This window comes from Xiphophorus hellerii, chromosome 19, assembly GCF_003331165.1.
Source record: "Xiphophorus hellerii strain 12219 chromosome 19, Xiphophorus_hellerii-4.1, whole genome shotgun sequence".
In the NCBI taxonomy this organism is placed as follows: Eukaryota; Metazoa; Chordata; class Actinopteri; order Cyprinodontiformes; family Poeciliidae; genus Xiphophorus; species Xiphophorus hellerii.
In genome coordinates this window covers 29,262,904-29,276,582 of record NC_045690.1, presented here as the reverse complement: position 1 = coordinate 29,276,582, position 13,679 = coordinate 29,262,904, and the positions used below count along the sequence as shown (strand labels likewise).

Genomic DNA, 13,679 nt, shown 5'->3' with positions numbered 1-13,679 from the left:
CGGATTAATCAATTATTGAAATAATCGCCAACTAATTTAATAATTGATTAATCTTTACCAAAAGTATACAAACTAAAAAAAGGCAAATTGCTTAAAAAATAACACTGAGAGCAGTAATTAAGCCAAAACTTTACACAAAAAATATAGACATTTTGCATTTAAAATAATTTAAAAAATTATGTTCTACCCAAAACTCCTCAAGTAGCAGTTTTAGCTTCACCCAATTCAAATTCTGTTAAAAACTATTTATTTTTGGCACCATTTAATCAATTATTAATCGGTTAATCCAAAAAATAATTGACGGATCAGCCATACACCGTATTGATGTTAAGTTGAGCAGAAATGGCTGAACTTTTCACAAGCTGCAGATTCTTTGCTACAAATCATCAAGCGTACACTAAAGGAATGGTAAATTATTGAATTTTAAACAATAAAATGTTAATTTCCTTTTTTTTTTAATTATTTTTTTATTTTTATCTTTTAATGTAAAAATGGCTCAAGCGGTTAAACAAAAAGTCTTCAGAATGTGCCCATTTTTTACTTAATTGCCAGAATAATATATTACTAATTGTCAGTTGCAGCCCTAACAAATTTAAATTCTAATATGTCTGAATTAAAACAATTTTGGAAAGAAAGGCTGGTCATAATTTCCTTACAAAATAATTCAGTTATCAGGAATGCTTGGTGGGAGCTGTTGAAGCTCCATTATATGGCTTTTTTTTATCTGATGAGTCAAAAACTAAAATAATTGCTAGTTGCATTCCTGTCCAGTTTCTCAGTTGTTAATATTCTTGTTCTCACAGGATATTTTAATGAGCACGTCCAAGAAGCCGGTACAAGTCCTCTTCCCCTCCAGTGACGGTAAATTGGTCAGCAGAGGAAAACAATTGGCGCTGAATTGTGCAAAGATTCATCACAAATGTTTCCTCTGCTTCTAGGTTTGAAGCGACGCAAATCGAGTCAAGACGAGGGCAGCTCTGTACCAGAGAGACGGGTAAAGGTGGACAGGAAGCTGCACAGAGCTGAGGCTAACCGGGACCAGAAAACCACTGATTCAACTAACGAGATGATTAGCAATCAAAAAGCTGTTTCTGGCAGAACGAGGTGCAAACGTCAGAGTCCAGGTGCAGAGAAAAGTTCGGGTTCGGACGCCGGTCCAAAGAAACGACGTGAACCTGAGAGGTCATCAAAGAAACAAACACAGAACGCCACCAGGCCGTCAAGAACATCAAAAACCATCACAAATCCTCATGAGTCTCTTCCAGTTCGCAATAACGCATCAAACCGATTGTCGTGCGATTACGAGTTGCGGAACACCAGAAGGAGACGAGCGAATGCTGGGCGCGGTGCGAAAGGTTTGACGAGTTCTGTCAAATCGGAGCCGGATGATGAGGTTTCATCCAGCCAGTCCCCAGAAGCTCTGAAGGAGAAAAAGAAAAGCAGAGCAGCGAGAAAGAGGGAAGAGGTGCAGAAGAAGAAGGAAGAGAGCAGGAGTAGCAAGGCGCCACCACCGGCGACGGCGACGGAGCCCGGGAGGAAACGGCAACAAAACAAAGGTGGCACTGTTGTTCCGCACGAGAAAGACAGAGACGAGTGGACGGAGGACGAGATCCTGAAACTGCAGGAGTACGTAAACAATCCTAGAATATTAATAAAACACGCAAAAATGAGATGAAGCTCTGAGGGGGAAAAGGAAATCACTGCAGTTTCATGTGAAATTCAACTGTTATTTCACCAAATATTGATCTCTGGCTGCAACTAACAAATATTTTAGTTATCGATTATTCTATTGATTATTTTGACGATTAATCAATAGGACCAAAAAAGGCACATTCTGAGGATTTTTTAATAGCCACTTATATAGTATCAGAAACTAATTAAAAGATGAAAGTAAACAAATAATTCAATTCATTTTTTGAATAATGCTATCTTATTGCCTAAAATTCTGTAAGATAGCATTCCTTTAGTGTATGCTTAATCATTTGTACAAAGGATACATCTGCAACTAAAAAAAATACTTCTAACATCAACATGTGAAAAGTTCAGCCCTTTCTGTTTGACTTAACATTAATACACCGAAGAATTGATTTAGTAATTGATTCAAACGGTGATTAATATGAGAATTTTTTAACAGGGATTGAACCAGGTGAAGCTAAAACTGACACTTGAGGAGTTCTAGGTAGAATATATTTACAAAAAAAAGATTTTTCATCTTAAATATAAAGTTTATAGATATTTTTTGGTCAGTTTGGGCTTAATTACTACTCAGAATATAAAGTTTTTTCAGAAAATGGAGTCTGTTACTCCCGTTAACGGTTAATCGGTTACTAAATTAGTTGACGATTATTTTGACAATTAACCACTATTAATAGTTTCAACCCTACTCTGAATTTTTCATAAATCAAACCATTAGTGTACTCTTTATTAAAAATTCATAAGATTTTTTTTCTCTTTTTTTAATATATTAACTTCAAAACATTGGAACTGGAATATTTTTACCCAGAATTTGGAAGAAAAGTCCTATTCTGATGCAATATTTGTTTGGAGATCATAATTCACGTACCAAACATTCACAATCTACATCTCTATTTCCCTTTGTGCATGTCATGTTCATATTTTAGTGTGTAAGATGGAGTGGAAACTGTAAAACGTTAGGGATATGTGTTTAAAAAATATCAATCAAAAAAGCTAAATAATTAGCAGCAATCTCTTAAGATATTTTTTTTTATTAGCTATTGCGTTCAGTTTCTGCTTGTAGGTCTGTATGATAATCGATGTTTGATTGTGTTTTTTACAGGGTAGTGAGCTGCTATCCCAGACACGTAGTGGGTTACTGGGCGAAGGTAGCGAGGATGGTGGGGACACGTTCAGCTGAAGAGTGCTTCGAGCAGCACACCTCCCAGGGAAACACCCAGAGTCCCAAGAAAAGCACCAAGAACTGCAAAAAGGTGAAGGAAGTGGCGGCAAAACCTGCAGGTAAATATGGACGCTTTGCAGTAGGAAGGACCGCTATGAATCTCACTAACAATCTGGAACAACTAATAACTAGATCTGCACAATATGTAATTCTGTACAATATTACAATGATTAAGAACTGCACGGGGGTCATGTTTTTATACATATATACCAATAATTAATCCGATAAATCACCATTAATCAACTATTGAAATAATTCTCAACGAAATAAGTAATTGATTGATTGTTAGCTGGAGTGCAGGGTCAGAAAAAAACATTTGCTGAAGAAAAATAAATGTATTCGGAGCAGTAATTAAGCCAAAACTGTACAAAATATTTAAATACATGTTGTATTTAAGATAAAAACACCATTGTCTGTAAATATGTCCCACCCAGAACTAATCAAGTGGCACAGTTGTAGCTTCACCCAGTTGAACTTCACTAGAGGAATGTTGCATTTTAGAAAATGCAATGTTTATTTTCTCATTTAAAAAAATAATAATCTGCATCTTTTAATGAATTTATAATATTTGTATTAAAAGGCCATAAATGGTTAAATACAAAAAATCTGCAAAATAACAGATTAGTCATCAGAATAATTGTTAGCTGCAGCACATGGCTGCCTGGACGCTATATTTGTTTTGACATTGAAGAAGGTCAAAAGTCTGGAAAATGTAGGTTTTTGAGTGTGATTGAAGGTGTCTGAATTTCTGAGGTATTTATGTTGTGTTTTAGCGGGCTGTGAATCTGTGTCCTCTTCCAGAGATTCCTGTGATATCTGCCAGAGTCGGGACGCTTAAGAGGATTAAGCAGGTGCGGCAGTTCCTGGAGAATCTGCCCGGAGAAGAAGTGGACGATGCTTTCAGCTCGGCCTACATGCAGAATAAACGCATGGAGGTGCATTTTCATCATTTAATCGGCTGATTCGGGTGGCTTTATTTCCATCCATCCATTATCTTAGACCCTTATCCCTAGTTGGGTCGGGAGGGGTGCTGGTGCCTGTCTCAACGGTCAAGAGGCGGGGTGCACCCTGCACAGTTCCATCGCAGAAATTTCAAATTCGTGTATCTAAAATTATCCTATGTCCTAAATTGAAATACGTTACTTACAGTTCTTAAATTTTGCCGTGGCGGGACTATTTAATTGTATCTTTTTTCCTTGCGGGACTTTCCGTCAGGCAACTGTTTGAGTCGCACACTAACGTCTTCATTACGTTCTTTTTTAAAATACAAACTTTATTAACAACAATGACAGTGACAATTTCAGAGAATACAAAACAAAATCAGCATAAACACAATCATACCCCGTGATACTTACAATATCTTACACTTGTTAACATGTCAGGTAGCTTGACTTCTAGGTCATGCATGCTAGTAAAAGAACGAGATTGTTGTGTTCTGTGACCGCTAACTAGCTGCTATACCCTTGCTAGCTAGCTAGCCTCATTTCTGTTGCTAATCCATACGAAGCTAAGTGTATTCTGTGCAAAAAAAAGCTCATCACAGAAAACTGTGTGTCTGAGGTTTAATGGATCTTACCTATTGAAGAATTTTCACTTCAACAAAGTTGTTACTGTTTAGTTTATTGAAGGATTTACAGCTATTATCAAATCACTAAATCAGTTTATAGAAATTAAATAAAAACAAAAAAGACATGGAGGACAACATGGCAAAATGCAATTTTAGGTTAAATACATAATTAACTAAGGTGTAATAAATCAGATCACAACCAGGCACTTAAATTGTTTGGAGTTTGCTAAAATATTGTTTTATATGTCCTTCACATTTTATTTTACTATCACTAAATATAACATCAGTTGGCATTAAATTCCACAATTGCATACCAAGGAGCAACACAACTATTTTCTGTACATTAGTAATAATTTTTTGGTAAAGTCCATCTCTTTTTGAAAGCATTTATAGTAAAATGAACATGTATATTTTGGTTGCATTATATATTTTGAAGTAAAATTAAAATTCAGCTGAGAAGGAGATTTAGGAAAACATGGAGCCAAAAGAGAATGGAAACAGTTCTTTCTCAATAATTTTCCATTCTTTCATATATATATATATATATATATGCAATTTTCTTTTTAAATTGCTGTGGTGATAAAGGTCTTAAACTTCATTCATAATAGTCTTTTAAAATTCTTAAATTTGAGATGTTGAAACCTGCAGAAACCCTGCATGAGGGATTATGAGCAAGCTTGTCCTCCTTTCTCTGTCGATGCTCAGATCCCCTCCTTGTGTTCGAGTGAAGATCACGATTTTGCGATATCAGACCTGGAGCCTCAGACGCCGATGTCGTCGTGTTTCCCTGCGGCGAAGACGCCTCAGTGTTCGCACATAACTCCTGGCATGCTCGGCTCTCCAAACACGTAAGGCCTCTGCATCTGCTTTCTACCATGAAACACATGGAAAGTACATACAAACGAGCGTCTCACGTTTTATTTTTTCACTTCTTAAGGAAAAATGACGACAAGTACATCTTCCAGCTACAGAAGAGGATAAAGAAGAATCAATTTAATGTCTGCAAAACCTCGTCTTCTAAAACGGTACTGACTCCTAGTGAATTAAAGGTTTTCTTTCTGAGATTTACAGGATATAAAATTACACATTTATTTCCTATTTTTATCTTTCAGAGGTTCTTACCCACACCTTCCACTAAGCGAACTGTACAAAGATGCTCTAACACAGGTAGGCTTAAACCTGTAGAAACTCACTGTTTATAAAAAATAATGCCATCATAAGTAATTTCCATTCTTTTTTTCACCTTTGCTGCCTTGTATGCCTAAAGCAAAGCAGCAATAAACTAACAATTATTTTAGACATTGATTATTCTAAAAATTTATTTTGTAACTAAGAAAATTAACATTTTATTGCCTAAAATGCAACAACATTGCATTTCTTTAGTGATTTTGAATCAGTTGGACCTAAAACTACGACACATGAGGAGTTTTGGCTAAAACATATTTACAGGCAAAAATATTTTTATCATAAATACAAAAAGTTTCTATATTTTAAACAGCTTTGGCTTAATCACTGCTCTAAATATTTTGGGGGGGGGGGGGTTTAGCAACTGACCGTTTTTGAGTCTGTATTTTCCATTTAACAATTAATCAATGACTAAATTAGTTGACAATTATTTAAATAATTGATTAGTCACAATTAGTCAGATTAATTGTTTCAGCCCAGGTAGATATATAGGTAAATGGCACGTTTTAGATGTTTCCCTGATTTCAGTTCAGAGTATTAATAAAGAAACATTTAACCAAAGTCATACGGTTTAGAGGCAAGGCTACAAAATACTGAGGAAATGTATGTACACTTATATGACATCAATAAATACATTTCTTTCCCTCATTCTTGTGGCATTTAGCAAATAGAAATTATTTTAGTAATTCTAACTGAACTGAAACAAGAAACGTCTTGTCTGATTTAACTTTATTTGGTACACATAGACGTCTGTAAACGTCACATTAAAGGTGGAAAAAGGTTTGAAAATTATTTATAATCGGCTCATTTTTAAAACCTCAAACATCTGGCTTTATTTTATTTTACACTAAGCAAACTCCAGTTTATTTGCCTTAAATCTATGATGCCTCTGTCCAGGAAAGGACGCGTCTTTTGTGTTTGAGATGTCCTCCGGCGATGATGGCAATATTTCCGAAAGCGATGAGGAGGAAGACTTTTACTTCTCAGACAACTGAGTTGGACTCATGGGATAAATGTACAAATATCTCAAGATTTTTAGTTGAAATTCTTTTCAGGAAACTCAGAAAATCACAGTGAAGGAGTAACGTTCAACCTTCTGAGGTTTTTCTTAGGAAATGCAGCGAGTTGGACGTTTAAACACACTTCTGTTGCTGGTTATGACCTGAAAAGTGATACTCTGGGCATCCTATGAACTTCTGTAAATCTGTTGTTTCTTTAAAATCGTTCAAAGAACTCTTTGTAATTACATTTTTGAATAAACCTTTTTTTATTCTTTCACTATTTATTGATTTGTAATTAGATAAACTTGAAGGCAAAAAAAGAAACACTAATGTGTTAAATTGTGTATTTTGGACAAAATATTTTAAACAAACTAAATAAAACTCAAATGATCAGACGATACATATTTACCTGTTTAGGTATTTTTGTGAAGTTGCATCTTCACAAAAGAGATCTTTGTTGATGATTTTTACTTGCATTTAATCTGAAATTAATCTAAATTGACCATCGGTTTCTAAAATATAGCCCCTATTTCAAGTAATGCTTGAAATCCAGTTTTAAAAACTTTAAGCAAAATAATTAACTATAGCAAATTTATCATATTTTTATTTTATAAAGAAGGAAACAATTGTTTTCAGTAATAATTTATCTGTTTACGTGTATTCAACTGATGTCCTCGCCTTGATTTGATTCGTTACTTGATCCTATTTGATTTTTTTTAAAAGTTTCTTTCTGTTTTTATCTAGCATAAAACACTTTTTCTTGCCTTCATTGTGTAAAAAAAAATGCTGTATTCATAAACACTGGATGATGTAACTTAAATCCACTGAGTTTGGTCAGGGATCTGTAACCGTAATAGCCTAATTCAACTTTTTAAAAAAAACAAAAACATAAAACATTAATTTAGAGCCACAAATACATATCTCTGTTATAAATATTTATGTTTAGAAAATGTATCTTAAAAAACATTTTCACATTTTAAGCTTCAAGATAAAATTATTTATGGAAAATTTTGTAAAAAGAAAAAAATCACATGGATACCAACCCCAAAAATAGCAAATGCTAATTCATGAAAAAAAAAAATCCTTTACAGAATATAATTAATTGCAAACTATTTAATATTTTATTTTATAACGCTCAAATGTAAAAAAATAAAAAGAAAGAGAAAAAAATATCGATTTGTGTTATCTTCCATCGGGAATGCGAACGATAGGAAAATGATAAAAAAATATTTTGGTGTTTAAAAAAACGAAACGTCAGCAGTCACGTGGAACCGCGTCACGTGACTGTCCTCTGTATAGCCGCTCATTAAAGAGGACACAAGCTGACTTCAAACAGCAGGAGCAGCCAAGGACACCATGAACACAATGTAAGTGCTCGTAACTTCTGACTTTTTAAAATATATATTTCATAACTTAACTACAGTTGAAGGGATTCGGTGAAACTGAGGCGCGATTGTTTGTTTTTATTTTTGTAACGTGACCCAGATTGAACGCTGCCGCCGCAGGTTGGAGCTGAAATGTGTCTTTGTGGTAGAAGAAGATGAAATGTTTATAAACGGAGTTTCTAGAAATGAACAATTCCTGTTAGAAACGGATATTAAAGTTCAGCAGCAGATGTAAAAAGAATGTCTGATAACAAACACAAGCTGCTTTCAGCGTGTTTACTTCAAACTTCCGGGTGTGATTTTAATGAAAAGCTCCATTTAATTTTGTTTTTCTCCAACAGATTCCCCTTCTTCGTGCCTCTGTTGTTCGGCTCGTTGGTCTCCAGCGGGTTCCTCGAATATGACCAAAATGTCATGTAAGGAAACTGTTATCCCATCACTTTCTAGTTTTATTACTTAAAACTAATAATGATGATTTTGAGGTCAGTTAGGATTTATTTGTATTTGAAGAATATGGAAGAAATATAGTCTAAGAACTTTTTTTTATTCTATTCTGTTCGTTAAATTTGTAATATTTGAATATTTACACTCTGCAGTTTTACAACTTTATTATTGTATTTTTATTTTTTACTTTAAATTCGCCAGCCAAACTTCACCTGCATAAATTTGGTCGACCAGGCCAAAGCAATCGACACTAGATCGAGTGGCGCGGTGGCTTTTAGCCAATCAAATCGCGCTCCTTTGATCACGTGACAAGCAGTTAGAAGGTGTCTAGAGTCCACCAGATGATTACATTTGTTTTTGTTGCACAGGAGAAAAAAAACTGTAAAAAAAAATTCAATGTCTAAAAAAAAATCTGATTTTACTGAAACTATATTTCTTCCATGAAAGGATTTCTCTACATTTGAAATTACTTTTTTTTAAATTAAAAATTACATCTTGGTAACAATATATTTGAAAAGAAGTCTGTTCTCATGCATTATTTTATTTCCTATGGTCTTTAAAGTCATTTGTGTATTTCTGTGTCTATTAAAGCAGGGTTAGCAGATCTACTGCTTTTATTAAAGTTTTATCCTCTCAGCTCATTAATGTGTCATTGTTTTGGAATTAGCAATTTCATAGTGATCGCAAAACTCCATAAACTGGATTTAATGCTCACCGTTCAAGAACAAGTGTTGTCATTTTTTACTATTTTAAAACTTTACCATAACCGTTATAGATCCAGCTGGTTGCATTGGTGCTAAAATCTCACTTTCAGGAAAAACCTGTTCAGCTAAGCACTTAAACTTATAGCACAACATATATTGATAACATTTTTTATTCTATTAGCAGGTTTTTTTTCACTTATAACAAGAAATTTTCCCCATAATTTAAGTGAAATAATCTGCTAGTGGAACAACAAATTATTGACTTAAAACAAGCTCTTATATCTTGCTGAAAAGTTGCTTGTAAGTTTTTTTTTTGTTGTTGTTTTTTCCCCCTTATTTCAAGTGTAATAAGATATTTGCGCTAGAAACTAGACCATAATTACTTGGTAAGATTTTGTGTTTTTGCAGTGTGGTGTCTTCTGTGACTCTGGGTTTTTTTGTGTGTTTTTATTATGTAAAGCACTTTGAAACTTTGAACTGCCTTGTTGCTGAAATGTGCTATAAAAATAAACTTACTTGATTAAATTACCATTCAGGATAGTCAAAATGTGGTTCTGTCTTGTCAAAATGCATTTCTATACCTGGAATAGTCAGGAAACGCTGATTATATGTTAAAATGACCTGCCATAAACAGTCAAAGCGAAAATATCAACGTATTTATTGATGTCAGATATTAAATCCTAAATTATTATTTTTTAGACTCCCGCAGGACTGGACCCAAGCAGGTCAGGTGGATCCTTCAGAGCAGCTGGAGTTGACCTTTGCCCTGAAGCAGCAGAACGTCGACCTTCTGGAGGAAACGCTCAGACGGGTGTCGGACCCCGACTCGCCTCAGTACGGTAGGCAATGAGGCTTTTAAACAAACGTTGGACCTGATTCTGTCTCTAAGTGACAGAGAAATGCTCTGTCCTCTGCAGGAAAACACCTGAGTCTGCAGGAAGTTTCCTCTCTGGTTCGTCCATCTGCGCTGACCCAGAAGGTGCTGCATCGCTGGCTGCAGACTCACGGGATTTCAAACTGCCGGACGGTTCGCACTCAGGACTTCTTACAGTGCAGCATGACTGCAGAGTAAGCACATCTGCTCTCATCTGCTTTACTTTACTTTATTCACTCGCTTGGGAGGCGACACAGATATTCGTACTTCTGCGGTTTTGCAACTTCTGTGAAAAGGTTCTGCTTTCATCATGTGAGGAAGTTCCTGTCTTTGCAGTGAACATGGTGAAACTGTGAGCTGTAATCTGCAGAGATTAGAGCCGATTGAATCTAATAAAATGGCAGCTTCCCACAAAACACTGTAAAAACACAAAATCTTACCAAGTGTTTTTGGTCTAGATTCCAGACAAAACTAACTTACAACTAATTTTTAGCAAGAAAAATGTTGTACAGTTTTGACTTAATTACTGCTCTGAATATGTTGTTCTTTCAGCAAATAGCCTTTATTTTGAGTCGATTAATCAATTTCTAAATTAGTTGACGATTATTTCAATAATCTATTAATCACGATTAATCATTTCAGTGGTTTGGTTGATTCAATTATTTAAAGCTACTCTTTGTATTTATTCAAGTTATCTTTTCCTGTTTTAAATCTGGTTTCTTAATCTGAAACTCTGGAGCTCGTCAAAGAATAAAAAATATTTTCTTTGCTGCACACCTGTTCATTTTGATTACGGTAGTGAGTTTAACAAGATTTTTTTTTCTTTCTTTATTTTTAATTTTGTATTAAGGGTTGCAGAGGCTCTTCTTCCTGGAAGTAGATTTCACCGTTACGTCAGAGACGGCCGCTCCATCGTGAGATCTTCCAGTCCGTATTCAGTCCATGATGAGGTTCACCAACATCTGGATTTTGGTGAGATTTTGCTCGTTTCTAAACTGCAATGTTTTCAGGTCCGGATCGGTTCTGATATCTTGTTTCGCTCTTCTGTAGTCGGAGGCCTTCATCGTGTCCCGCCTAAAGGGAAGGACGCTAACAGGAAGCGGCCGCGCTCCAAGGCGGGGGTTCACCTCGGCGTGACGCCAGCCGTCCTGAGAACTCGCTACAACCTGACGGCGACGGACGTGGGATCAGCTGAGAACAACAGCCAGGCCGTCGCTCAGGTTGGGAGCCGATTAAGCCTTTCTCACTTTCCTTCTATTTTTACTTTATTTTTTTTATTCTTTTCCTCATTGGTGGAAACAGAGACACAATCAACACCCTTTAGCCACAACAAATCAATCTACAAAAGAACATTGGAAGAGCAAAAAGATCAACAAATGTTTCATGTTGTCTCATCTGATGTTCAGCTTTGGGTCTGCTTTAAAATAGCAACTCACTCACATAGCCAATAAACTCATTACCTTTATTCCTCTTATTCTTTGTATAAATACATTATTTGTCATTTATCTTTAGTCACATTGATTACTGTAACAGCGTCTTCACAGGTCTGTCCAACAAATGAATCTTCCAGCTGCAGCTGATCCAGAATGCTGCTGCTGATGTTCTCACTAAAACCAGGAAGTTAGAACCCATCAACCCAGTTCTAAAGTCCTTCACTGGCTCCCTGTAGCTCAGAGAATAGACTTTGAAAAACTGTTGTTAGTTTATAAATCACTGAATGGCTTAGCACCACAATACATTAAAGATCTGCTGGAAGGTTGTTGTATCAACTTTCCAGACCTGTCAGGTCTTCTGGTTCTGGTTCTGCTCTGCAACAACCAGAACCAAACATGGAGAAGCAGCGATCAGCTTCTATGTACCACAAATCTGGAACAGACTTCCAGAAAACTGTAAGTTTTAAACTCAGTGTTTAAACAGCTGAAGCAGAGTGCCTTTAAATCAAAACTAAAAACCCACCTGATTAGAGTTGTATTTGAAACATAATCATGAAACATTAATCAATAATCTGATGTGCAAAATACAATGTTGTTGACTGTGTGTTGACTTTTTATTTTTGTGTTTTTATTATGTAAAGCACTTTGAAATGCCTGCTGCTGAAATGTCCTATACAAAGAAAATTTGATTGATTGATTGATTGATTGATTGATTGATTGATTGATTGATTGACTCTTCCATGTACAAAATTCTTATCAGTGCTTTTCCAAACTATGAGATCATTTTTAGACAAAGTGAAGGTAGCTGGACTCTTTCTTCGAGGTAACCATTGGTAGCACAAGAAGACACAAGTTTTGAACGCTCTGCCTCTCTTTTATAGCAACTAATCAGTTAATTAGATCACCACATGAAGTAGGCCCACTGTCTGCAGCCTGTTCATTTCATGGTAAGGTAATTCATTATCAAGGACCACACCACAAAGATATAGGTTTAAAGATTTATTGATGAAGGGATGAGGGGATGAAAGGATGAATGATCTTGATTTGGTTATCTGGAGAGTTTGAGGTGAAGACAGCATGGGGGTTTGGTCTTTGGAAAACAGTTATTCTTATTTTTTCCTGAACCTGCATAGAACCCCCAGACAAAACCTGCAGCAAAAAGAAGCAAAGCATGGATATGAATGAAGAGGGATGAAATGAAAGAAGTAAAGGGAAAGGGAGGATGGGGTTGATGAAATGTAACAAACTGAGATGAATGGGTGAGTAGAGTAAAAATAGGCCACTTGGAAAATTAGAGGTGTGGTTTGGATGTGGAACTGCTCTTGAGCTTAAATTAACACATTAACTTCACAAGAATAAGAAAAAAATAATCATCATTTTTAAACTTGTTAAGCTCTTTGTAGCAACAAAGTCCAGAAAGCACATTTGCATCACTAAAACATTTAGCCATGACTGTACTGACTGCATACTGGGGAAAAAATCTACATATTGTAATTTGTAATTATGTTAAATCCTCAAACTTATGGATATTTGGTTCATGCAACTTTTACAATACAATGGTTTTGTCCACTGTTCACCTTTAATCAAGTTAGATTAAATAGGTAATGATTTGCTTCCATAAAATAATTCTGAAATGTGAGAACTATGCCAACCCTTTTGACTTAACTTGAAAGGAGGAACAAATGTTGCGTTTGCAATGAAATATTTTTAAATTCTAACTCGAATAATAATAAAATTCAGAACATTCGTGTGATGCTTGAGTAATTTTTTTTGTTTTGTTTTAATTCCACCTCAGTTTTGGTTCAACTGTTTAGTTCCTGTTTATTGATTTTTGACACTAATCTGGATAGTGTGAGATCAGGCTTATTACAAACATTCACAATAAAAAGATAACATGGGAAGCATGACTGAAAGATTTTACATTTTTAATAGCTTTCAAGTTTGAGCATAAAAGCTTTTTGTCATAACCTTTGATTGTTCTAGCTCTACAGTTACTGTAGAGTTAGTGTGTGTGAATGTGGTAGAAGTATTTGTCTTCTTCTTTATTCTTCTACATGCTTTTTTCAGCTGTTATTGCCACTTTTGGTCAGATCACTTTCCACTCTTTCTGAATTATGCCTTTACTGACGACTACTGTCACTCTAATGTTCCAGAGTTTCATATCTCTAA

At 35.3% G+C, this 13,679-nt stretch overlaps 2 protein-coding genes across 2 annotated transcripts in view; both read left to right on the top strand.

The window, feature by feature from the left end:
* The first annotated feature begins 801 nt into the window (after positions 1 to 801).
* LOC116708542 (mis18-binding protein 1-like) lies at positions 802 to 6,950 on the top strand. Its single transcript, XM_032546414.1, has 8 exons — positions 802 to 861; positions 939 to 1,626; positions 2,798 to 2,976; positions 3,719 to 3,852; positions 5,190 to 5,332; positions 5,422 to 5,509; positions 5,597 to 5,651; positions 6,567 to 6,950. Exons 1-8 carry the CDS (start codon positions 813 to 815, stop codon positions 6,662 to 6,664), a joined length of 1,434 nt encoding a protein of 477 aa, XP_032402305.1. The 5' UTR covers positions 802 to 812; the 3' UTR covers positions 6,665 to 6,950.
* Positions 6,951 to 7,917: 967 nt separating this feature from the next.
* LOC116708644 (tripeptidyl-peptidase 1-like) overlaps positions 7,918 to 13,679 on the top strand; it is a 6,058-nt gene continuing 296 nt past the window's right edge. The window contains exons 1-7 of the mRNA XM_032546570.1: positions 7,918 to 8,037; positions 8,397 to 8,471; positions 9,903 to 10,042; positions 10,121 to 10,271; positions 10,928 to 11,049; positions 11,128 to 11,304; positions 11,899 to 11,966. Of these exons, the coding sequence (XP_032402461.1) occupies positions 8,027 to 8,037; positions 8,397 to 8,471; positions 9,903 to 10,042; positions 10,121 to 10,271; positions 10,928 to 11,049; positions 11,128 to 11,304; positions 11,899 to 11,966 (744 nt within the window). The 5' untranslated portion in view covers positions 7,918 to 8,026. The remainder of the gene's footprint in view (positions 8,038 to 8,396; positions 8,472 to 9,902; positions 10,043 to 10,120; positions 10,272 to 10,927; positions 11,050 to 11,127; positions 11,305 to 11,898; positions 11,967 to 13,679) is intronic.